This window comes from Culex quinquefasciatus, chromosome 1 (genome assembly GCF_015732765.1).
Source record: "Culex quinquefasciatus strain JHB chromosome 1, VPISU_Cqui_1.0_pri_paternal, whole genome shotgun sequence".
Taxonomy (NCBI): Eukaryota; Metazoa; Arthropoda; class Insecta; order Diptera; family Culicidae; genus Culex; species Culex quinquefasciatus.
The window spans coordinates 103511358-103537574 of record NC_051861.1 but is presented as its reverse complement, the minus strand read 5'-3'; the positions used below and the strand labels follow the sequence as shown (position 1 = coordinate 103537574).

Sequence of the window (26217 nt, the reverse complement as noted above, 5' to 3'; positions counted from 1 at the left end):
TTTTGAATCTTTTTGAATCTTTTTGAATCTTTTTGAATCTTTTTGAACCTTTTTGAATCATTTTGAATCATTTTGAATCTTTCTGGGTTTTTTTTTTATTCTTTTTGAATATCTTTGAAACCTTTTTGAATCTATTTGAATCTCTTGATTTTTTTTTGAATCTTTTGAATCTGTTTGAATTTGTTTCTTTGAATCTTTTCAAATCTCTCAATATTTATCTCAATCTCCTTGTTTGTTTTTAAAATCTCTATGAAATTTTTTGAATCTTCTTGAATCTTTTTGAACATCGTTAAATGTCTTAGAATGTCATTGAATATCTTAGACTCATTTTGAAACTTCGAACCACTTTGTATCTCAATGAAAATCATTGAATTTCTTGGAATATCTTCGAGTCTTGTTGAATGCGTTGAATGTTCCTTATTTTTAATATGTTTGATTTTCTTTCAATCTCTTTGAATCTCTTCAAATTAAAAACTCCTTTAAGCCCTTTTAACTTTAAATGATTTCAAATATTTTTTTAAATTTTTAACTCAGTTTTGGCCAGGACAGGTTTTCATAATCGATAAAAGTACTAGTATTTGAATGTCTGAATATTTGAATATTTGAATATTTGAATATTTGAATATTTGAATATTTGAATATTTGAATATTTGAATATTTGAATATTTGAATATTTGAATATTTGATTATTTGAATATTTGAATATTTGAATATTTGAATATTTGAATATTTGAATATTTGAATATTTGAATATTTGAATATTTGAATATTTTAATATTTGAAAATTTGAAAATTTGAATATTTGAATATTTGAATATTTGAATATTTGAATATTTGAATATTTGAATATTTGAATATTTGAATATTTGAATATTTGAATATTTGAATAGTTGAATAGTTGAATAGTTGAATAGTTGAATAGTTGAATAGTTGAATAGTTAAATTGAATATTTGAATATTTGAATATTTGAATATTTGAATATTTGAATATTTGAATATTTGAATATTTGAATATTTGAATATTTGAATATTTGAATATTTGAATATTTGAATATTTGAATATTTGAATATTTGAATATTTGAATATTTGAATATTTGAATATTTGAATATTTGAATATTTGAATATTTGAATATTTGAATATTTGAATATTTGAATATTTGAATAATTGAATATTTGAATATTTGAATATTTGAATATTTGAATATTTGAATATTTGAATATTTGAATATTTGAATATTTGAATATTTGAATAGTTGAATAGTTGAATAGTTGAATATTTGAATATTTGAATATTTGAATATTTGAATATTGGAATATTTGAATATTTGAATATTTGAATATTTGAATATTTGAATATTTGAATATTTGAATATTTGAATATTTAAATATTTGAATATTTGAATATTTGAATATTTGAATATTTGAATATTTGAATATTTGAATGTTTGAATATTTGAATATTTGAATATTTGAATATTTGAATATTTGAATATTTGCATATTTGAATATTTGAATATTTGAATATTTGAATATTTGAATATTTGAATATTTGAATATTTGAATATTTGAATAGTTGAATAGTTGAATAGTTGAATATTTGAATATTTGAATATTTGAATATTGGAATATTTGAATATTTGAATATTTGAATATTTGAATTTTTGAATATTTGAATATTTGAATATTTTTGAATATTTGAATATTTGAATATTTGAATATTTGAATATTTGAATATTTGAATATTTGAATATTTGAGTATTTGAATATTTGAATATTTGAATATTTGAATATTTGAATATTTGAATATTTGAATATTTGAATATTTGAATATTTGAATATTTGAATATTTGAATATTTGAATATTTGAATATTTGAATATTTGAATATTTGAATATTTGAATATTTGAACTTTTGAATATTTGAATATTTGAACATTTGAACATTTGAATATTTGAATATTTGAAAACTTGAATATTTGAATGTTTGCATATTTGAATATTTGAATATAATTAAATATTATCCTGATTATGGGCCATTTGTTTAATTCAATTTTGTTTTTTTAATATTCATAAAACTCCATATACGTTTTTTGAAAAGATCTAATAAATCAAATTTTCAGTTTTCAAAAAGCAAAAGCCCTTTCGACCTTTTCAAAAAAACTCCAAGTTCGTTTGAATAAGTTGTTTTTGAGAACAATTTTTTCGGCTGATAAATTCATAATTTCGGATATTGTTTTTTAGATTTACTCTATCTTTTAAAACTGCATGATTTTCATGAAACAATGTGTAATTTACGTCTAACGCCCATTTTGTATTGTTTGGCTCAGGTTGTTACGTTTTTACTTAATCGATAGTTTTGGATGAATGTGGGACTCGAGACTTTATTAGAAAGAAGATTTTTCGAGTAACCGTTAGAAAGACAAAAATAAACATATTTGAGAATTGTTATAGAACATCAAAATTTTGAGCATACAAATTTTAATTTATCGTTGTATTTTTTATAAATCAGTATTAAATTCAGGTAATCTCTTTTAAAATCTATGAATCCCTAAATTTACCTTTTTCAAGCATTCCCCTCAAATTTCGCCATCGCTTTTCCAATCCTGTGGACACTTGTTTATGCAGCAGCTACACGCTGTTATGCTGTCCCGTCGCACCCCAACCTCCCCCATTGCAATGTTTATCCTTTCCCCTCCCCACTTGTCGAGTGTCGTCATGGCACTCGCCTCCCACGGTCGCGCGTCAAATATTTTATCGCCTTCCAGCTCACCTCATAAATCATCCCCCAAAATTGCCACATGAACATGACAGCTTACAAAGTGGGGTTCGAAATTGGTTCAACAAAAGGGGCGGTGATGTTTTCCCGGGAACTTTTGAGTGAAGGGGGGGGGGGGGTCATCCCTACTCCCACCTTCGCGCTGTCAACTGCATTAACCCGTTAGTTGCAGTGACGTGTGCAAACCGGACTTTTGGGCGGGTTGACCAAACTTCTGGCGAGTGACGGATGATGGGTTCGGGTTGTTATCATTGCTGGTTATCACGTGTTTGAACATGGTGTGACATGTGGTGCGTTTGAAAAGAACTGTCAAAATTTAAAGTTTTGAGAATTTTGAGCGAAACTTTTCTGAAGCTCAAATTAGTTTCAAGGTTTTTTAAATAAATATTATAAAATTAAAATGTACTTTTTCAGTGTGTTGACCTCAATGACAGATGACTTACAAGGTTGCTAAAATTGTTAGGTTAGAAAGAAAAAAACAAATATTTCGTAGAAAATGTCTAACCTTTTGCACAGTTACAGAATCTCGACAAGCAAATTTCATCTGACACATATCTGACAGTGACAGTTGCACCCAAAAGAAACTCAACATGTTGCCAACCTTAGTTTAATGACCTTGTTGCTAATCGTTACTTTTTTTCCATTCCTCCAGATATAATACCTATATTTTTAGCACTTTTGTAGTCATAGTTTAGCCGATGACATGACGACATGGTGTCAGTTTTTTTTTCTCCTGTATCCTGTCAGTCGGAAGAGCTTGCGCTTTTTCTGTCGGGGTGACATTTAATCACATTTGGTGCAGCGGCGAGCTGGAATAGCCGGAACCGGAGATAACTTGAGTGTGGACAATGGACAATAACTGGTTGGATGGCACTCTATAGTGCTAGTATAGTGCTGTAGCAGCGGGCAGAGAGCACTTTGGACGGGATGATTAGTTATGGACTCTGATGGGTGGTTGGTAACTGGTTATGGCTTTGCGTGACAGTTTTGTGGTGTCTGGAGAGTGGGGGTGCAGGAGGGGAGAGGGGATTATTAAATGGGAAAATGGAGCTGAATTCGTGGGCCACTTTGTGGGCATCTTTTCATATCGTTCCGCAATAATGACATTGAAGAACGAAACAATAAAATCAAAATAAAAAAAATCAAGCATTAAGATTTTCAAAAAAGGGTCCACGTGGTTTATGGATGGCCCCGTGAAAATGTTCAGTATTTAAACTGGAATTTTTGCTGAAAGACCCAACACACCTTTTACACTTCCTGTGATATGAACATTTGAATATTTTACGTAGAGCCTGAATCTTAGCAAATATTGGTCATATTTAGGGTTAATGAAGTTACTCGATTTCACGGATAGTGTGAAATCTGTGAATTTAGGAAATTTCCGTGAAAACCTTCAAAAAGTCTTTTGTATCGTCAAACAGGAAGTCTCCAAATCAAAAGTGCTCCGATTTGGCTCAAATTTGGAGTGGGGGTTCCTTGGCCAAAATAATTACACCCGTATTTTTGTTTGGCGAATAGGGTGGTCCTATCCAAAATAGGGTGGTCCAAAAAAATGGCATTTTTCGTCGATTTTCACAAAAACCACATTTTTCAAAAAATCATACATCCGGAACGGCTGAACCAATTTTAGAGCGCTACATGAAAAAGAAAGGTTATTAGTTGGGATTTTAAGAAAAAATATGTTGAGGTCCAAAAAAACTAGCTGAATATTTGAAAAAGTCCTATGAAAATTTCATTTGCTGATTTCAAGGTCTCGGGACCAAAGAGCCCATGTCTGAAAATATTTTTCCCTGATTCCTTGTAATATTTTACATATTATATCAAAAAGTTGCGGATATCCATTAACACGTTTCGGAGATATGATTTTTTTAACATATAAACTGGGTTTTTCGACTCGCCGCGCGCAAAAATGGGAAAAAGACGAAAACGGGTAAAAATCAACTTTTTTTCACTAAAATTGCAATAACTTGAAAATTTTAGCAATGACCTATACATGTCTGGGTACCAAAATTTTCATAATTGAAAGACGCAACTTTTGGTACCGGGAATTATGGTACCCGTGAACATTGCAATTTTTGTGCGTGAAAAATCACTATCCATACACAGAAAAAAAAACATAGTAATATTACATCTGGGAATGAGTACATTTTTTATGTCGAAAAATAATGAAAGTTTACCGCTTAAAAATGTTTAAATTTTCATCATTTCTAGTGTAGATGTAATAATCAGTGATCCCCGTGCACCGCGTTCAACCGCGTTCTCTGTTTTCTGTACTCGATCAAACACCAGCACCGCGTGTGCACGCGTACAAGCAAACCTAAACTCTGCCGTGTACAGTCTGTACGCGCACACGAACTTCGAGTTTAAAACCGAACCTTGCACCCCGGGTACAAACCCCGTGCATGCCGACGACGCAGAAAAGAGACAAAAATAGTTCCCTCACGCTCCCTCTGCTGTAAAGCGGTGTTTCATTCTCCGCTGCAGTCACACTACAGTGTTTGCCACAGAGAGAGTGAGAAGCAGTCATTTTTTCGTCTCTTTACACGCTCTTCGCTCGCACGGCGTTGTACCCGAGGTGTGCACCCCGTGTTTACACCGCGTGTAAACTTGAGTGCGCCGTGCGGGGAGAACTCGAACATGGCAGCCTGGTGTGTTTGAGGTTCATCTGCACTGAAAACTTGTACGGCGTGTACGACGTGCGCGCGTTTGGGGAAGACTGGTAATAATACTTCATAAAAGAGGTGATATCAAACCATCCAATTTTACAGCTGGGTAATTCTCCGCCAACTCACATAGCCGTTGCCCCGACCCCTCTTCGATTTGCGTGAAACGTTGTCCTAAGTGGTAACTTTTGTCTCTGATCACGAATTCGAGGTCCGTTTTTTGATATCTCGTGACGGAGGGGCGGTACGACCCCTTCCATTTTTGAACATGCGAAAAAAGAGGTGTTTTTCAATAATTTGCTGCCTGAAACGGTGATGAGATAAAAATTTGGTGTCAAAGGGACTTTATGTAAAATTAGACGCCCGATTTGATGGCGTACTCAGAATGTCGAAAAACCTTCATTTCCATCGAAAAAAGCACTAAAAAAGTTTTAAAAATTCTCCCATTTTCCGTTACTCGACTGTAAATTTTTTGGAAAATGTCATTTTATGGGAAATTTAATGTACTTTTTGAATCTACATTGACCCAGAAGGGTAATTTTTGCATTTAAAACAATTTTTTTTCATTTTGAAATTTCGTGTTTTTTTAACTTTGCAGGGTTATTTTTTAGAGTGTAACAATGTTCTACAAAGATGTAAAGCAGACAATTATAAAAATGATATATAGACATAAGGGGTTTGCTAATAAACATCACGAGTTATTGCGATTTTACGAAAAAAAGTTTTGAAAAAGTTACTTTTTGCGTTTCTCTTTGTTTCGTCGTCCGTGTCTGTCGCGGTTGACCATGAACGGCCATGATCGACGACGACCAACTTTTTCAAAACTTTTTTTTTTCGTAAAATCGCAATAACTCGTGATGTTTATTAGCAAACCCCTTATGTCTATATATCAAATTTTTTTATAATTGTCTGCTCTACAACTTTGTAGAACATTGTTACACTCTAAAAAATAACCCTGCAAAGTTAGAAAAAACACGAAACTTCAATATGAAAAATTTTGTTCTAAATGAAAAAATGAGCCTTCCCATAAAATGACATGTTCCACAAATTTTCACAGTCGAGTAACGGGAAATGGGAGAATTTTTAAAAAAATTTAAAGTTTTTTTCGATGAAAAATACGTTTTTTTGGAATTCTGAGTACGCCATCAAATCGGGCGTCTAATTTTACATAAAGTCCCTTTGACACCAAATTACTATCTCATCACAGTTTCAGGCTGCAAATTATTGAAAAACACCTCTTTTTTCGCATGTTCAAAAATGGAAGGGGTTGAACCGCCTCTCCGTCACGAGATATCAAAAAACGGACCTCGGATTCGTGATCAGAGACAAAAGTTACCCCTTAGGACAAAGTTTCACGCAAATCGAACAGGGGTCGGGGCAACTTTTCCTGATTTCGTGTGAGTTGGTAGAGAATTACCCAGCTTCCAATTTTACAACTTCAAAAATCACAAAAATGCGTAGCCTTTTCAACATTTTTAATCTTTACCAAAATCATGATTAAAAAAAAGGAAAAAGTTGAAAAAAAGAAAAAAAAATTAAAAATCTTTTTTTTTTTTAATTTGCTGGAGATTACCCTGATTTAACAATGGAACAGTTTATAAAACAAAATTTCAGTGTTTTCAATATTTGTGGTGGCTACCGTAAACCGGGGTGACTTTGATATACTTGCGATTTTTCCGCAAAATGATGAGTACAATTAAAATACGTACGGAATAGTTTAGAATCATACTGACCGTGGTAGAGAAGTGTTCAAAGTACCTCAAGAAGAACTTTTCATAAAATTTTGAAAAGTTTAAAAAGTTAGTTAGCTATAGTTAAGAAAATGTTGATGAAAGTCATTATTTTTAACTTCTCAGTGCCATGATTTTCTCAATGAATATGATTTTGAATTGGAACACGGAATGACTTTTCGGATTTTTTGGACAATTTTTAAGTATGCTTGTAAATGATAAATCATATGTGTTTTTGATACGCAATAAAAAAATCTCCAAATTTATAGGCGATTTCAGTTGAACAAATGTCATCTAAAATGTGAAAACTTGTGATTCGTGCTTCAAACATTTAATCAGCACTTTTCCCTTGAGAAATATTTCAAGTGGCGCACAGTGATGCCGTTTTAATGCTTCGCCGAAAGCTCGAACAAAAACAAACTGCTTTATCGACGTCAAGGCTGGGGGAAAAAAAAGAACAGCTGCTCCACTCACACACTTGGTGGTGGGCCTCCTTTGTTTTTTTCCTCATGTGTCGTTTCATGTGTGAGTGTGACACTTTGATGTTATTCTTACATTTTTCTCGTCGATCTCCAGGATGCGCGCCAACCAACTGATGTATTCGGAATTGAATGTTTGTTTTGAAAGTTTTAATCGATGTGGTTGATGCATCGAACATTAATTAGGACTTTCTTTCTGCTGTTTCGAGTTTCCGTTGTGATTTCGTTGGACGGAAATTATCGATTATCACTCAGCAAATTGCGGCCAGCCAGTCAAGTGCAGTACAATTAATTACGGGTTAAAAGGGACAAGCACTGGCTAACGACTAACGGGAACTGCTTTTTTGAGGAGTGCTTGGTCCACGGTTGGCAAAATTTCACAAAGTGTATCAGACTTCCGGAAAGCAGCTTTTTGCTTGTGAGAAAAATCATTAAATTCACCAGAGAACTTTTGATAATGTACTTTGTGCTATGGGAATATGTTTTGAAAAATTTGACTTTATTACAGGCCAATTACAGGCTGCGGTTTTGTACAAAAAAAAACAAAAAAAAAACACTTCAATCAGCGGGAATTGAACCCAGTTCACGCAAAAATAAAACTGATGCACACTGGGGGAACTGCGCCTTAGCCCGCACGCTTATTGGAACAGTATAACGGGAGAAGGATAAAAGTCAATAAGAGTGTGCCTGGTTAAAATGTTTCCCGTATCGATGGGTTACTTTGTTGATAAACATCAAATGCTTTGAAGCACATTTTCAAGGTCGTAAATGGTGATTTAATGCCAGTTGTAATGCTGCAAAATTTTGGTACTTTGAAGCATTCGCAAAGCTTATTTACTACTTCAAAACATTCCAGTGCTGATTTAGTACTGAATTAATACTTCAATTTAGTGCTTGAGGTTACTTGGGTTGGAATCTAACGTAAAAATAAAGTTTGAACATCTTAAATATGATTCAAACAAGAAAACTATGACTATCAAAGCCACCCCGGAATTTGAACTAAGAAATTTCAACGTAACTATTTTTCCAAACACTATTGAAAAAACTTGTTATCCAAAATAGTGCACCTTGTGTGATCTACCCCAGTACATGTTTTAAAAATAATAATCTTGAGAAAAACCTTACCTGTTGGAAAATATTTCAAAAACAAATTGAAATCCTATCGAAGTCACCCCGATTTACGGTGTTCAATTTAACTTAAATACGCCATTATTTCCCGATTGTTGTTAAGGATTTAAAAAGTCCTTTTTTAATGCATTGCAACTTTGAGTAATATGCTAAAGAATGATTACAGTAATGTAAATGAATTGCAAAATATTCAAGAATTCACAAAAAAATCCACTTTCATCACTGAGATTTTTTTTTCCGTAGGGGAAATTCTCGTATGTTTGGCAGGTTAAGCACTCGCTCCTAACTCCATCCAATTTGCTGATTTTCACTATTCAAACAACTAATTTTGCAAAACTTTTGGTAGAATCTTGTTTGCTCACTTCTTATTGAGCTATTTATCACTCGATTTCAGATGAAAACGCTTTTAATTAGCATTAATTGAATGTCGAAGTTCTGACCTGCCAACATTAGAGGCACGCTGGAATTGGATGCTGTTCCCCTAGATCGTATCTTTTTATTTTCGAAATTTTTCGATTTCATTAACGCAAGGTTATTAATCAATAACCATATCGTCCTTATCGTTCAACGATAACGAAAATTTCAACGATATCGCAAAATGCGATATTTTAAAAATAATATGCGACATGAGTATTGAACGATGCGAAATCTTGTATGCATTTTACCTTTTTTGTATTTCTTCCACGATATTTTATGAAAAACAAAAAATCGAAAATCTCTTAACGAGTTAAAGTTAAGATTTTTTTTTAACTCATAATAATGCGGCAACACGATTTTATCGATTCATCACTTTAAAAATCATAAAAATGTAAGATTTTATGTGAAAATATAGGAGTTTAACGAATAAAAATTCTAGTGAAGTTTAAATACATACGTCGTCGATCAAAATTGGAAATTATGAAAATTTGGTTAAATTTTTGCTACATTATACTACATTATTAAAACAAAAATCATGTTTGGCGAAGAAATTTTTTAAGGTGCAAGAGCACTCTGTAAAAAAATATGTTCAAACATCTATTTTTTTTTACGAATTTTCAGACTTCAGCAGTCCGTTCCTTAGAAACAGCATCTGATTGTCATCAATTAAGGCCTTATTTTTCAACGTTCTAGGTAATTTTGTGGTTCAATTTGAAATATTAAAAAAATGAATCAATTGTTTTTTTTTTGCGTTTTTAAATAGAAATAAGTGAACAATTATCTACCAAAACCGGAAGTGGATTTTATTTGTATTTTTTGGTTTGGGTCAAACTTTGTGGGGGCCTTCCCTGTGACCAAATAAGCTATTTTGTGTCATTGGTTCACCCATACAAGTCTCCATACAATTTTGGCTGCTGTCCATACAAAAATGGTATGTAAATATTCAAACCGTTTTTCGATTTTCAAAAATAGTGACCATGAGTGACCATTTCTAAAAATATTTTTTTTTAAGGTTCAGAAAATTTGCTATAAAATTGTCTAAGATGTCTCTTTCAATGTTAAAACATGAAACATTCGTGAAATTTTTCGTTCTGTTCGAAAAAAATATTTTGAAAAAAATTAAATCAAGACTAGCTTTTTAAATGGGCGTATTTTTCAATGTTTGGCTTTTTTTAATGTTAGTCTTGATTTAAAATTTTTAAAGATAGTTTTTTTCGAAAAGATCGCAAAATTTCACGAATGTTTCATGTTTTAACAATGAAGATCGGACCATAGGTTGCTGAGATATCGACATTAGAAAATGGTGGGCTGTTTGGGTGAGACTTAGAAAACTTCAATTTGCGTGTTTCTTTTTCTTTAAGCCGCTGTATCTCAGCACCCCGAGGTTCAATCTTCAATGTCTCTTAGACAATTTTATAGCAAATTTTCTGAACTTTAAAAAAAAATATTTTTAGAAATGGTCACTCATGGTCACTATTTTTGAAAATCGAAAAACTGCAAATATTTCGCTAAAATCAAACTTTCGGTGGCTATATCTTGAAAACGGAGCCCTTTATCAAAAAATCTGTAAAGTACTTTTCGATTGCAAATTCAATTTTGCAAAAATGAAATTTGTTTTTGCATGAAATTTAAATTTTTCCAAAAATCACTATTTTTTTCAAAAATTCTCTATGGCACAAAAGTTGCGGATTTTTGTCCCCTACAAAAAATCTCGAAAATCAAAAAATACGTATTTTGGGAAATTGAGTTTTTGTGAAAAAAAAAGTTAATGAATTTTTTTTCCGTGCACCTATTTTTTTCTCAATAGTTCTCAACAATACCTACAACTTTGCCGAAGACACCAAATTGATCAGAAAATTCACTCAAAAGTTACAGCTGTTTGAATATTTACATACCATTTTTGTATGGACAGCAGCCAAAATTGTATGGAGACTTGTATGGGTGAACCAATGACACAAAATAGCTTATTTGGTCATAGGGAAGACCCCCACAAAGTTTGACCCAAATAAAAAAATACAAATAATTAAAATGGTCGAAATCGGCCGATTTCGTAGAGAGTTGCTCAACTATATTTTGAAAGGTTTTTAAAAAACCCAACTGGAATCAACAGAATTTGTTGCAATTTCAGTTTATAAGAAGAAGTAGTATGAAAATACGGTTTAGTTTAAAAAGACATACAAAATGTGTAATTTTATTTCTGAAAATATGTAATTTACCACTTTTCTGATGTAGTGTCACTTTTTCAGTCTTAGTTGAGGTAAAATTATATCATTAAAAAGATTATATTCAACTTTCAAAATTACACTTTCCAAATTCAGATTCACTTTAAAACGTCGTGAGAGAGTTCTTTAAAATCTCTAAATAAATAAATCTTCCTTGCTAACGATTTAACTTTTTCTCCAAAATAAAATTGTTAGAAGCACATTTGTTTGGCAGGTTAAGGATTTGTTGTTTTTTCTGTGTATTTAGTTTGTTGTTTTCTTTTAGGTATGTTATTTCAGTATTAAAAGCTTTTGTTAAAGCCGTAAATCAACTTCAGCCACAATAACTGAGCATTTTGCTTTCTTTGAAACATTTCTCATAACATTTTTTGAGAGCAAAAAATCAAATCAAAACCATAGCACAGTTTTCATCTGAGACACTTTAGCAGGGACCTTTCACTCCACCTGTTCGCCCTGAATAGGTCAAATCACACACCCCACACCAAAACCGTTTGCCTATTGCGCACCCTAAAAGCATTGAAAACCAATCTGCCAGAAATAACACAGTGTTCGGGTGCTACAAAAACAGCCCTTTCGGCCACCAAAATACCTCTCCGAAAACTAGCTTCGACGCATTCCTCTCCGGCATACCGTGCTATGAACTCGCGAGGACATTCCCCAAAAGTGGTCCGGTCTTCCTCCAAAGTCCACAGAGAAAGAGGTGTTCGCGTGAAAAGCCCCCTTTTTGCGATTCTTGCCAGCCTGGGGGGGTTCGGTTTTTGCAGTCTAAATCAGAACCCGCTTGGTATTGGGCAGATAGGTCAACCGACCTGGCTCGGCGTGGACCTGCACATGGTCGTCGTCGTCGATCAACGTCAAGCTAACTGATTGTTGGTGCAGAGGACTTGCCGTCCGGTCGACGCGTAGAGCGCGTTTGACGAAGAATCAGAACTACGGTATTTGAACAAGGTCCCCCCTTCGGGAGCAGATAGTTTCAAAGGTAATGTGGTTGTGTTCTTGAATCGTTGACGTAATCGTCATTTTTGAAACATAATTTTTTATTTGTAGTATTAGCAATGTGATCAAATCCAAGTAAAACTGACAGTGTTGCCATTTGTTCACATTGGAATGTTGTTCAAATATCTTTCCAGCAATGTACAGCAAAGAATCGTTATCATATAACAGGGTTGCCAGACGGCAACATTTTAAGAAATGTCTATTTTTTATTTCTTAAATTCTACCATGTATGATGTCAAAGTCAAACTTATCAGCCTCTGGAATTCAAAAATTATTCAGTTTCACATAAGTGCTTATGGTTGTATACAGGGTTGCCAGATTTATATTTTGTTTCTCCAAAAGTTTCAACTTTTTAAATACTTTTTGAAAATCATCGCAAAGCTCACTGAAAAAATACTGCAAAAATACTGAAATTATTGTGAAAAGAGAGCATTCCAACGACACTTTTTCGATTGCAGTTTCGGACCCCGTGGCCACTGACAACGGTGACGCCTCCGCCATCGTCCGCCAACCAAACCCATCGCACAGGAGGGCGTTTCTGTTTGCCAAGGAATAAATCAGCACTATTATTTAAGTTTAGTGCAAATAAATGGAACTGTCAGCGACAGATTGTGCGAGCACTGAGTACTGCTTTCACGCTTTCAGCAGATAGACGGGGCAAATTGAGCCAATTCAACAAGAAACGCAGAAATTGAACTTTGGCGACGGAGAGCACGTGCACTTCCGGGACATTAAACGATTTTAGAGCATATCTCATGGCCACGCCACGTTGGTGGGGACCGATTTGTTTGTGATTCAACACAGCTCCCCTTTCCGCTATTCACGTTGAGTTTGATTTGTTTACCGAGCACGGAAGTTTCCGGATAGTTTTCAGAGCAGGAAAACAAATCTTTTTGATAGGTTGCTTGGGGAAAATGATTCAGCGTGACAAGATAGTTTTGATAAGAAATACTTTTATTTAAGGGGTAACATACATGTCAATCGACAATAATGTCAGAAGTTAGTATGAGCACACATTTGAACTTTTTGCCTTTCTAACTAAAAAAAGGTATGGGTTTTACTTTATGGCTGGACATCATTTTCATCTTCGTAAATTACACGATTCAGCATGGATTTTAATCGGACAAATCGCTAAAATATCACACTGCATCGATTTCGACGCTTCGTCGCCAAATCGACAAGTTGATCTTAGAGCATCCAATTTTCCGTCCCGGGAAATAATTTCCCGGGATTTCCTGTTAAAAAATATTTCCCGTTTCCCGGGAAATTTATTAATTTCCCGGGAATCACCGAAATTCAAGCGGAAATATACATTTTCTTCATTTTTTGAACCTAATTTTTTAAAAGTGCTTTAAAAAATTGAAGAAACTCAATTTAATATCTGATTATTTCTGATGATATTTATTTCTGAAGCAAATGGAAATAGACCTTGCTTAGCGAAAATAAACTTTTACATTTCAGGTTTTTCTTAAAGAATATTTGAATATAGAATAAAGAATATATAATGATCAAATCAGATGAAAATTGAATTGGTATCATTTAAAATATTTCAAAACGGTTTTGAATGAATGATTACTTCCATTCGTTCAACAAATTTTCATTTGTAAATGAACTATGGAGCACTTGTGCAACATTGGGTGTTTGAATGCTTAACATGAAAACAAATGGAAGAGTGGTAGTGGGATGGTGACAATTAATCGTATAATTTGAATCATGTTTTCATTCTATGAATAAACGTTTAACAGAAGTCTATCATTAATCTGAAAACATGTGGAAAATATCATTTAAAAATCATTAAAAAAAACTACTAGTGATATATGTGAAAACATTGAGTTGCTTGAAGTAAAACCTACACGAGAAGTTAGATTTTTAAGTAAAAACTGAAAAGCTTAACAATTTTGTTCAAGAGCTGACCAGTATAACTTGTTTTAGAAAAAAATGATGAAAAAAAACAATTTCTAGTCGAGGGCGTCGAGCTTTTGGGTCAGTATTAAGAAAAGGGATGAAATCGAGATTGTCTTAATTCGGTGCTAACATTTCCATAAGCGCTAGGTCTCACTCAAAACCTATGTTTACAAATTGTCTAAGACGAATTATCAGTAACTGTGAATGGCACCTGTTATTACATTGAATAATCTTACTCGGGACCGTGGTGTAGGGGTAGGCGTGATTGCCTCTCACCCAGTCGGCCTGGCTTCGATCCCAGAAGGTCCCGGTGGCAAATTTTGAGACGAGATTTGTCTGATCACGCCTTCCGTCGGACGGGAAGTAAATGTTGGCCCCGGTCTAACCTAGAGGTTAGGTCGTTAGCTCAGTCCAGGTGTAGGGGTCGTCTCCCTGGGTCCTGTCCTGGTGGAGTCGCTGGTAGGCAGTTGGACTCACAATCCAAAGGTCGTCAGTTCGAATCCCGGGATGGATGGAAGCTAAGGTGTAAAAAGAGGTTTGCAATTGCCTCAACAATCAAGCCTTCGGACACCTAGTTTCGAGTAGAAATCTCGCAATCGAGAACGCCAAGGCAAAGCTGTAGAGCGAATAATTTGATTTTTGATTTGAATCTTACTCCTGTATTATCACTGCGCTTCAAAGATACATAATCTCGTAATTTCCATCCCGTTGCTCTTCTGATTCACAAAATTCCCCCACTTCTAACGCAATATTTCATCACGTTGAAAACAGGAAAGGACTCTTTTAACCGCCCATCGTTTAGTCTACGAACAAAAAAAGCATGAAGAACTTAATTTTTCAGCGAAAACTTTAATATCATCAGTTCCAAAATGTTTCAAAACGAGTCACTTCAGCAGCAAAAAATATGTCACGCTTGAGCTTGAACAAAGCCTTCTACTTTGTTTATGTTTACAGCTGTAGTGCAGTTGTATTAGTTAGGAGCAGTGGGGATCATTCGGAAATCACGTTACGCATTTTGTCTTTTCAGCACCCAGATTATTCATACCGACTTTGAAGGAGGGGGGGAGGGTGACCTAAACTTTGAAAAATATTGGCAACGGCCTTATATTCTTCAAAAAATTGACAAGAGTTTGAAGACAATTACGTAAATTGAACTTGTATTTAAATTGGATCCATTTTAAAGAGAATTTGAACATAATTTAAAAGAATTTCACTAGAATTTTACTAGAATTTAAGCGAAATTTGAATAAAATTTAAATAGAATAAGGTTAAAATTTTAACAGAATATCAACATAATTTGAAAAGGTAATTGAAATTGAATTTATTTTTAATAAAATTTAGAATAAGCTTAAAATTTAAATATAATTTCAACAAAATTTCAATAAATCAAAATAGAATGGAAAAGAATTTCAATAAAATTTAAATGCAATTTCAGTATATATTGTTTTTTTCAGCAGAAATTGAATTGAATTTAAATAAGACTTGATGAGAATTTCAAACGATATTAAATTGAATTTAATTATGAATTAAATTTTTTGGTAAGTATTTTTTTATTGTTAAAATTGAATATAAAAAATTGTTTTTTTTTTATTTGAATATATTTTAAATAGAATTTGCCCAGAGACAAACAAATATTTGAATATACAGTCTAGACCCGATTATCCGAAGGCTTTGACAAAATTTCACTTTAAACTGGTTTTAATTTGAAAATACTTTAATTTTCATGAAAATTTCGAAAAAAATATTTAATTTTATAAAATCAGAACTTAATTCGAACAGAACTTGCATTTAATTTGGATTAAATTTAAAAAGAATATGAACATAATTTAACACAATTTCACTAGAATTTTAATAGAATTTGAACGAGATTTGAATAAAATTTAAAAAGAATAAGGTTTAAATTTTAACATAATATGATTATAATTTGAATAGAATTGGAACAGAATTGAAATGAAATCAAAAAAAATGAAAAAGGTGATTGAATTTGAATATATTTTTAATAGAATTTGAAATAAGCTTAGAATTTAAATATAATTTCAAGGACATTAAAATGCAATTTCAATAGAAATTGTTTTTTTTTTTTGCAGAAATGGAATTGAATTTAAGTAACATTTGATGAGCATTTGATAAATTGAATTTAATTATGAATTTGATTTTTTTGTCGAGCTGACCCCTAAGCTACTATAAAATGACTTAAAATGTTTAAATCCAAGATGGCGGTGATGAAATATTGAAAAAAGCATTTTTTTTTTAATTTAACCCTCTACAACCCCACTCCGCCTTAAGGCGGGCTTCGATCTAAAAATTCGCCGTAAATCAATTTTTCAACCAATTTTTGATTTTTAATAAGCATTGGAAAGAAAAAAGGATAAGAAAATTGTAGGGTTGAAAATTTGACTTGTTTTTGCCTTCCTCACTGAGGTAAGGCCTGCTCTAAAAATGAACTTTTTATTAAAAGCTCGAAGACCCACCTTCATATATACATATCGACTCAGAATCGAAAACTGAACAAATGTCTGTGTGTGTGTATGTGTGTGTTTGTATGTATGTATGTGTTCAAAAATCTTGCCAAGTTTTCTCAGCACTGGCTGAACCGATTTTGATCGAACCAATTGCATTCGACTTGGTTCAGGGTCCCATACATCGCTATTGAATTGTTTGAAGTTTCGATAAGTAGTTCAAAAGTTATGTATAAAAATGTGTTTTTACATATATCCGGATCTCAATTATATGCATGTAAACGATGTCCGGATCCATCATCCAACCCATCGTTGGTTAGGTAATCAAGAGAACTTTTCAACAAGTCCACAATATCGAAGATCTGGCAACCCTGTCTCGAGTTATGACCACTTAAGTGATATTTATGTACTTTTTTGAAGCCGGATCTCACTTAAATGTATGTAAACGATGTCCGGAACCATCATCCGACCCATCGTTGGTTAGGTAATCAAGAGACCTTTCCAACGAGTCCACATAATTGAAAATCTGGCAACCCTGTCTCGAGTTATGACAACTTAAGTTATATCTGTGTACTTATTTTTCTGGACCTAAAAAAATAGCTGAAATATGTGTCCAAACCACTCATATTACCCATTGTTGGTAAAAGTGAGGAAGGCATCAACCACATAGGTGGATTAAGTTAGTTTTTGTGACTGAATTGTGTATTTTTTAGTAACTTTTACTGAAATTTTTTCTATGTAAAAATAGGTATGCAATTATTTTCATTAAACAATTTAAATAATAACGGTTTAATTCTAAAGTAAAACATGTGAAAAACATGCAAAAATAAGTAAATAAATGGCTGTAAAAACATGAAAAAACAATAGACAAAAGGAAATAATAGGAGGTAGGGGAACAGCATCTAATTCCAGCGTGCCTCTAATGTTGGCAGGTCAGAACATTGACATTCAATTAAAGCTAATTAAAAGCGTTTTCAACTGAACTCGAGTGATAAATAGGTCAATAAAAAGTGAGCAAGCAAGTTTCTACCAAAAGTTTTGCAAAATTAGTTGTTTAAATAGTGAAAATCAGCAAATTGGATGGAGTTAGGAGCGAGTGCTTAACCTGCCAAAAATACGAGAATTTCCCCTAGTAGTATTAGCCAAATACTATCAGAAACAAACATAACTATATAAGAGAAATGCAAATTAAAATACCAAAAATGTAACAAGAAAACAAAAAAAAACAAGAGAAGTAAAGTTTTTCGTAGAACAAAAGTTGCTCAAAATGACCTCCTGAACATGGGAAAAATAAAAAAATACGAAAACAAATTTGGGCGGTAGAGGGTTCATAGGCAATCAACCATTCAAATTTGACTAAAATGGGGTCGTAGAACTTGAATTTGATGTATAAAGCATGAACATGATAAAAAAAAATACCATCCCAAGTCCTTTTGAACATAATTGTAATAAAATTCTAATAAAATAAAATTGCATGAAATAAAAATTTCGAAGAATTTTAATGTAATTTAAATAAAATTTGATTTCTTTTTTGTGGAATAAATTTTAAAACATTTGAATAGAATTTGAAAGAATTTGAATGGAAATTGAAATGAATTTCAAATTAAATTTTAAATTTGCAATTTCATTTTTATTTTGAAAATTATGGTTGATTGACTTACCTTTTTATTTAATGATTTCAACCAAACATTTTAAATTTTGTATGCCTTCAATTGCAATTTTTAAACATTAAAATTATTATAACGTGCAGCACTCAATTTATCGCGGCATCAAATCGGAAGCAGAGTGGACTTCTTAACAGTTAAGAGCAAGTTTGCTGCCGCGACGGGTACCTTGATTGATTTGCCTTCGCCTTTGCCCCCAGTAGTGGAGATGCTCTAAGATCTTCAGGTTTTACATATTCAGGCTCAATTACATTTAAAAAAAATCTCAGGATTTCAAAAATCTTTTCTCAGATTTTAAATGTCATGGAATGAAAATAATAATTTGAATAATAAAAGTGCTGGTGGTTATGTAACACATGACCATTATGACAAAGAACATTGCAAAAACTCTGTTTTTCGTTTTTGATCATTTTATTTTATAGCTCAAGTACATGTTATCAATCATTCTCCATGAAAAAGCAAGGTCAAAAACAAAAGGGCTCGGAATGGGCTCAAAAGTAGACAAAAACCTCATTCTTCAAAAAAATATCCGAATTCAGCTGTCCTGGACGCAAATGAAAGGTGATTAGTTGGCGTAACATTTGAAAAGACGTTTGAAACTTTAAAATGTTGTCGTATGACAATTTAAAATTGAATAACGCAACTAACATAGCTTGAAGATTATTCAGTGAGCACAGAAGGTAAATAACTGCTCCTATCATGCCACTGATTGAGTTCCTCGATAATTACATTATCACAAGTACAAGTTCGCCACACATGATACCAACATTTTCAGAAGTGAACCAGCATCGTTTCGCCTGTAAAATGCTCAACGCAACTTTGCAAATCTAATACAAGGTAATTAAATAGTACATCTCCTACTCTAAGTAACAGTTAAGCCCCCGTTTTGCGAGTCGTAATCTGCAGCGTGTGTGTCACGAGAACCGTCTTCTGTCAAGTGTCCCCACGATCCGGAACTTCCAGAGCTGCTGTACAACATTCCGCTGAGATGCACAATTTGCTCATTTCATTACGAGTCGGTCTGTCTGTGTGTGAGAATAAGTGTTTGCGGAGTCGTCCGGGTTTTGCTTATTTGCAGCTTCGTAAGACACAGAACAACAGAGTTCCCTGGTAGCCAGCCGTCCTGGCTCCGGAAGTTGGCTCCCGTAAACCCTTAAATGTTCAATTTTTGTTTTAGGGAAAATTGTGATTTGTTCTATATTTTTTTTTGTTTTCTAAAGTTTTATTTTTTTTTAATTAGAGATATTGAATTGCCAAGGGTTAAGAAGCCCCCTTTCAGAGGGAACTGCAAAGTTCACAGAAACGATTATTTCAAGAAACCTTAGCGAAACAGCACAAGATTCATCTTCCACCCGGAGAAATGGAGCCGGGCTATGGCACAACGATTCAAAACACACAACACTTTGAAAGGGAGCTGGAAAAGCTGAGAAAGTGCATCCTCCTCTCCTTAGTATTTACATTCAATCGGTTGCACGGAAAATCCCGGCAAGTAAAGGGGCGGCGATGGGGTTGGGAAAATTGCAGGCAAAAGCAAGAATCAATATTGTGCTTGAAATGTTGATTTTAATGATTGGTGTGAGTGAAATGTAAAGCATGTGTGGGTGTTGCTGATGCTGCTGTTTCCGGAAACCGGAAGTGGATGCTTTTGAAAACATTCGTCGAATGGATGGGAATTTCCCGGATAATGAGTGTGTCTCTGTGTGTAGCATAAACTGAAGGACTTTGGAGTTTATTCAAGCTTTAAATTTGAATGAATCGGTATCGGCATAGATAAATTTCAAACACTTGGAAAAAAATAACAAATTAAAATTTCAAGGCATGAAAACAAATATTTGAAAAATTATCATCAACTCACAAAACCTCAACAAAAAAAAAATATTCCTCATCTAATAGAACAAACTTCGTTACCTCCGCACAAAACACAGATGAGTGGAGATAATTCCACCTGAAAGGATGCAAAAGTCGTTAGCACTCCTTTAGAGATGCAAAGCTCTCGTTCCACCCAAGGTGAGAACTTGATGAACTGGACAGGAAAATTCCGCCCTTTTTGCATGCCATATCGAAAGAAAGAAAAAAAAACCCGTAGAAAAGATTATTCTCCACATTTAATATTCCCCACTTTTCTTTGCTGCAAACAAACTTACTCTTGTGCTGCAAAGGGAAAAGTCATCATCTTCTTACCGGTTGATGGTCCTGAAAAAGAGAGAAAAAATAAAGTTGGATTAGTTTCCACGCGAAAAGTGAGAGCTTTTTGTGTTCCACTTATCAAAGGCAAAGAAGTGGGATTACAATTTCACGCATCTGCGAATAGCTCCACCCAAGTTTGCGGAGCCCTTGACAGCGGTTCGATTCTCATTAGCAGATTTACGTTAGTTTCTCGGGCTAGGATCCGTCAATTCCTCCGCGAAGAGAATTTTCAATCAACTTTGCTTCGCAAACTGCCAGCCTCGCTAATCCTTCTAAATTTACCAAGTTTAAACACTTTTCACAAAGTTCAATTTTCCCTTTTCTTGAAAGCCACGTCGTGAAACGCCGAAAAGCGTAGCATTTAGTTTGGTTTGTGAGAGAAAACGGGGGAGGATTAGCTCCACTCGAGTTTCCTTTGAGCGGAACTTCAAAAGCTTTGGCATCAGCGTAATCGATGCCGGAACCACGTGCCAACGCCGTCTGTGCCAGCATCCGTCATTAGCAGGCCGGGAAAGTAGGGTGGCACGATCAGTTTCTGTCTTAAAGATCTTTTATTATTTCTCATTTCTTATTTCTCATTAATCATTTCTCATTTATCATTTATCTTTTATCATTTAAAAAACTAAAAACTAAAAACTAAAAACTAAAAACTAAAAACTAAAAACTAAAAACTAAAAACTAAAAACTTAAAACTAAAAACTAAAAACTAAAAACTAAAAACTAAAAACTAAAAACTAAAAACTAAAAACTAAAACTAAAAACTAAAAACTAAAAACTAAAAACTAAAAACTAAAAACTAAAAACTAAAAACTAAAAACTAAAAACTAAAAACTAAAAACTAAAAACTAAAAACTAAAAACTAAAAACTAAAACTAAAAACTAAAAACTAAAAACTAAAACTAAAACTAAAAACTAAAACTAAAAACTAAAAACTAAAAACTAAAACTAAAAACTAAAAACTAAAAACTAAAAACTAAAAACTAAAAACTAAAAACTAAAACTAAAAACTAAAAACTAAAACTAAAAACTAAAACTAAAAACTAAAAACTAAAACTAAAAACTAAAAACTAAAACTAAAAACTAAAAACTAAAAACTAAAAACTAAAAACTAAAAACTAAAAACTAAAAACTAAAAACTAAAAACTAAAACTAAAAACTAAAAACTAAAAACTAAAAACTAAAAACTAAAAACTAAAAACTAAAAACTAAAAACTAAAAACTAAAACTAAAAACTAAAAACTAAAAACTAAAAACTAAAACTAAAAACTAAAACTAAAAACTAAAAACTAAAACTAAAAACTAAAAACTAAAAACTAAAACTAAAAACTAAAAACTAAAAACTAAAAACTAAAAACTAAAAACTAAAAACTAAAAACTAAAACTAAAAACTAAAAACTAAAACTAAAAACTAAAAACTAAAAACTAAAACTAAAAACTAAAACTAAAAACTAAAACTAAAAACTAAAAACTAAAAAAAAACTAAAAACTAAAAACTAAAAACTAAAAACTAAAAACTAAAAACTAAAAACTAAAAACTAAAAACTAAAAACTAAAAACTAAAAACTAAAAACTAAAAACTAAAAACTAAAAACTAAAACTAAAAACTAAAAACTAAAAACTAAAAACTAAAAACTAAAAACTAAAAACTAAAAACTAAAAACTAAAACTAAAAACTAAAAACTAAAACTAAAAACTAAAAACTAAAAACTAAAAACTAAAAACTAAAAACTAAAAACTAAAAACTAAAAACTAAAAACTAAAAACTAAAAACTAAAAACTAAAACTAAAAACTAAAAACTAAAACTAAAACTAAAACTAAAAACTAAAACTAAAAACTAAAAACTAAAAACTAAAAACTAAAAACTAAAAACTAAAACTAAAACTAAAAACTAAAAACTAAAAACTAAAAACTAAAACTAAAACTAAAACTAAAAACTAAAAACTAAAAACTAAAACTAAAAACTAAAACTAAAAACTAAAAACTAAAACTAAAAACTAAAAACTAAAAACTAAAAACTAAAAACTAAAAACTAAAAACTAAAAACTAAAAACTAAAAACTAAAAACTAAAAACTAAAAACTAAAAACTAAAAACTAAAAACTAAAAACTAAAAACTAAAAACTAAAAACTAAAAACTAAAAACTAAAAACTAAAAAGTTCAGTTTCAGTTCAGTTTCAGTTCAGTTTCAGTTCAGTTTCAGTTCAGTTTCAGTTCAGTTTCAGTTCAGTTTCAGTTCAGTTTCAGTTCAGTTTCAGTTCAGTTTCAGTTCAGTTTCAGTTCAGTTTCAGTTCAGTTTCAGTTCAGTTTCAGTTCAGTTTCAGTTCAGTTTCAGTTCAGTTTCAGTTCAGTTTCAGTTTCATTTTAAGGAATTTGTGTACAGTCACGCTTTCTGGCACAACTTCAGTCACAATTTTTGGCATTATTTTCAGTCACAATTGCTGTCACAATTTTAGTCAAATCTCAGTAGCAATTTCCATCAAAATTTTGGTCACAATTTCAATCAAAATTTCAGTCGCAAATTCTGTCACATTTTCAGTCGCCGTTTTAGTCACAATTTCAGTCACAATTTAAGTCAAAATTTCAGTCACAATTTCTATCAAAATTTTAGTCACAAATTTTGTCCCAATTTCTGTCACAATTTCTATCGCAGTTTTAGTCACAAACTCTGTCATAATTTGCAATTGCAATTTCAGTTACCGTTTTGGTCAAAATTTCAGTCACAATATTTGTCACAGTTTCAGTCTTAATTTCAATTATTATTTCAATCACGAATTCTGTCACAATTTATGTAACAATTTCAATCAAAATTCCAGTCACAAATTCTGTCACCATTCCAATCACAAATTCTGTCACATTTTCAGTCAAAATTTCAGTCACAATTTCAGTCTTAAATTATATCGCAATTTATGTAACAATTTCAATCAAAATTTCAGTCACAAATTCTGTCACAATTTCAGTCACAAATTCTGTCACAATTTCATTCGCAAATTTAGTCACAAATTCTGTCGCAATTCAAATCAAAATTTCAGTCACAAATTTTGTCACAATTTATGTCGCAATTACAGTCACAGATTCTGTCACATTTTCAGTCAAAATTTCAGTCACAAATTCAATCCAAACTTCAGTCACAAATGCTGTCACATTTTATGTCACAATTTCAATCAAAATTTCAGTCACAAATTCTGTGACAATTTCATTCACAATTTCAGTCACAAATTCTGTAACCATTTGAATCAAAATTTCAGTCACAAATTTTGACACAATTTATGTCTCACTTTCAGTCACAGATTCTGTCACAATTTCAGTCACAAATTCTGTAACAATTTCAGTCATAATTTCAATCATAATTTCAGTCACATATTCTGTCACAATTTCATTCGTAATTTCATTCACAAATTCTGTCACAATTTCAATCAAAATTTCAGTCACAAATTTTGTCACAATTTATGTCGCAATTTCAATCAAAATTTCAGTCACAAATTCTGTCACAAATTCTGACACAATTTCAGTCACCAATTCTGTCACAAATTCATTCGCAATTTCAGTCACAATATCTGTCACAATTTAAATCAAAATTTTAGTAACAAATTTTGTCACAATTTATGTCACAATTCCAGTCACAGATTATGTCACAATTTCAGACACAAATTCTGTCATAATTTCAGTCACATATTCTGTCACAATTTATGTCACAATTTCATTCCAAATTTCAGTCACAAATTCTGTCACAGTTTATGTCACTATTTCAGTCAAAATTTCAGTCACAAATTCTGTCACAATATCATTCGCAATTTCAGTCACAATTTCTGTCACTATTTAAATCAAAATTTCAGTCACAAATTTTGTCACAATTTATGTCGCAATTTCAGTCACAGACTCTGTCACAATTTCAGTCTCAAATGCTGTCACAATTTCAGTCAAAAAATCAGTCACAATCATAATTTCAGTCACAAATTCTGTCGTATTTTCAGTCACAAATTCTGTCACAATTTCATTCGCAAATTCAGTCACAAATTCTGTCGCAATTTAAATCAAAATTTCAGTCACAAATTTTGTCACAATTTATGTCGCAATTTCTGTCACAATTTCAGTCACAAATTCTGTCACAAATTCTGTCACAAATTCTGTCACAAATTCTGTCACAATTTCAGTCTCAATTTCAGTCACCTTTTTGGTCACAATTTCAGTCACAAATTCTGTCACAATTTCATTCGCAAATTCAGTCCCAAATTCTGTCGCAATTTAAATCAAAATTTCAGTCACAAATTCTGTCACAAGTTCTGTATCAATTCAGTCACCGTTTTTGTCACAATTTCAGTCACAAATTCTGTCACAATGTTAGTCACAATTTCATTCGCAACTTCAATCAAAATTTCAGTCACATTTTCAATCATAACTTCAGTCGCAATTTCTGTTGCAATTTCAGTCAAAATTTTAGTCTTTCTTCGATTGCTTCCGAAAATTGGTACGTTTTGACCTGAATTGCTTTCCAAAGTGCCAGTTCACCGTTTTTTGCGTTGCTCCTTTCGATTCGTGTAAGGCTCATCGTTGGATTTCCAGCTCAATGGTCTCCTAAAAAGGCTGATTTCAAAAGAATCCTTTGTGTTTAGCTGTATTGCGTTGATTTCGTTTTTTTCGATTTTGGTTGTTTTGCTGTTGGTTGCTCCTGGAAATCGACGAAATATTGATGTTGAGATTTTTTTTTTTTGAGAATTGTTAGATTTTCAGTGAAGAAGATGGATTACCTTTGAAGTGTCGAGAAGGTGAATTTTAGAGCTGAATTGTGAAAAACTTTTTTCGTCAAATGGCAACAACAAAAAAACTGCTACAAAACCGGAAGCCAATAACATGTAGTTCCAGTTTCGTTAAGTATTCATGAAAGAAAGAAATAACAACTTCCAACTGGTAAACCACCGCACGACATGCTTTCCACAATCTCGTCGTCGTCGACGACGACGGGAATGGGGATAATTATGAAAAAGTAGTCCAAATTTATAAACTTCCTTCGGCGAGAATTGTGTGTTTTTTTTTTGTTGTTTTGTCCAAGTTTCCTCGAGACAACTTTTTTCAGTCGTGTTCATACCGTTGAAACTTAAGGGCTCGCGTGAGCACAATTTTTATTACCATATTAATACAGTTGGCTTTCGTGCAGCCCATTTGGGCACCCCTCGTGAGAAGGGGCAGGTTGGGGGAGGGCACCCATTGGGGCCACCCACAAACGACAGCGGAAGCAAAATGAACCAAAAAAAAACGGCAGCAAAATAATGTACAAAAATTAGCGTTTGTTTGGTTTCGTGAGACACGGAGGGAAGAAATTGGAAAAATTTCACGGAAAAGAATTACATTTTCATAAAATTTTACAAAGAAATCAAATTTAGGGTGAAATTTGTGTCGTTAAAAAAACTAACAAAATTTAAATCAAAACTCAAAAATTACTTGAAATCATGACTTTTTGTGACAATTTCAAGTATTTTTTCTCTCCGTGCACCCAAACGGGTGGTAAAATGTGACGGAGGGGGTGATTACTCACTTTTGGGGGGTGCTATCAAGATGAGGGGGATCGGGTGGCTGGGTGGATAATTTGAATTA

The 26217-nt window shown here is 32.5% G+C and overlaps 1 protein-coding gene across 2 annotated transcripts in view; it reads right to left on the bottom strand.

The window, feature by feature from the left end:
- Positions 1 to 26217, bottom strand: part of LOC6049292 — a 290210-nt gene that overhangs the window by 156021 nt on the left and 107972 nt on the right. The window contains exon 2 of one of the 2 annotated variants that reach the window (XM_038248306.1): positions 20622 to 20633. The exons of the other annotated variant lie outside the window; for it this stretch is intronic. Coding sequence (XP_038104234.1) covers positions 20622 to 20633 — 12 coding nt within the window. The remainder of the gene's footprint in view (positions 1 to 20621; positions 20634 to 26217) is intronic. 2 annotated transcript variants of the gene reach the window in all.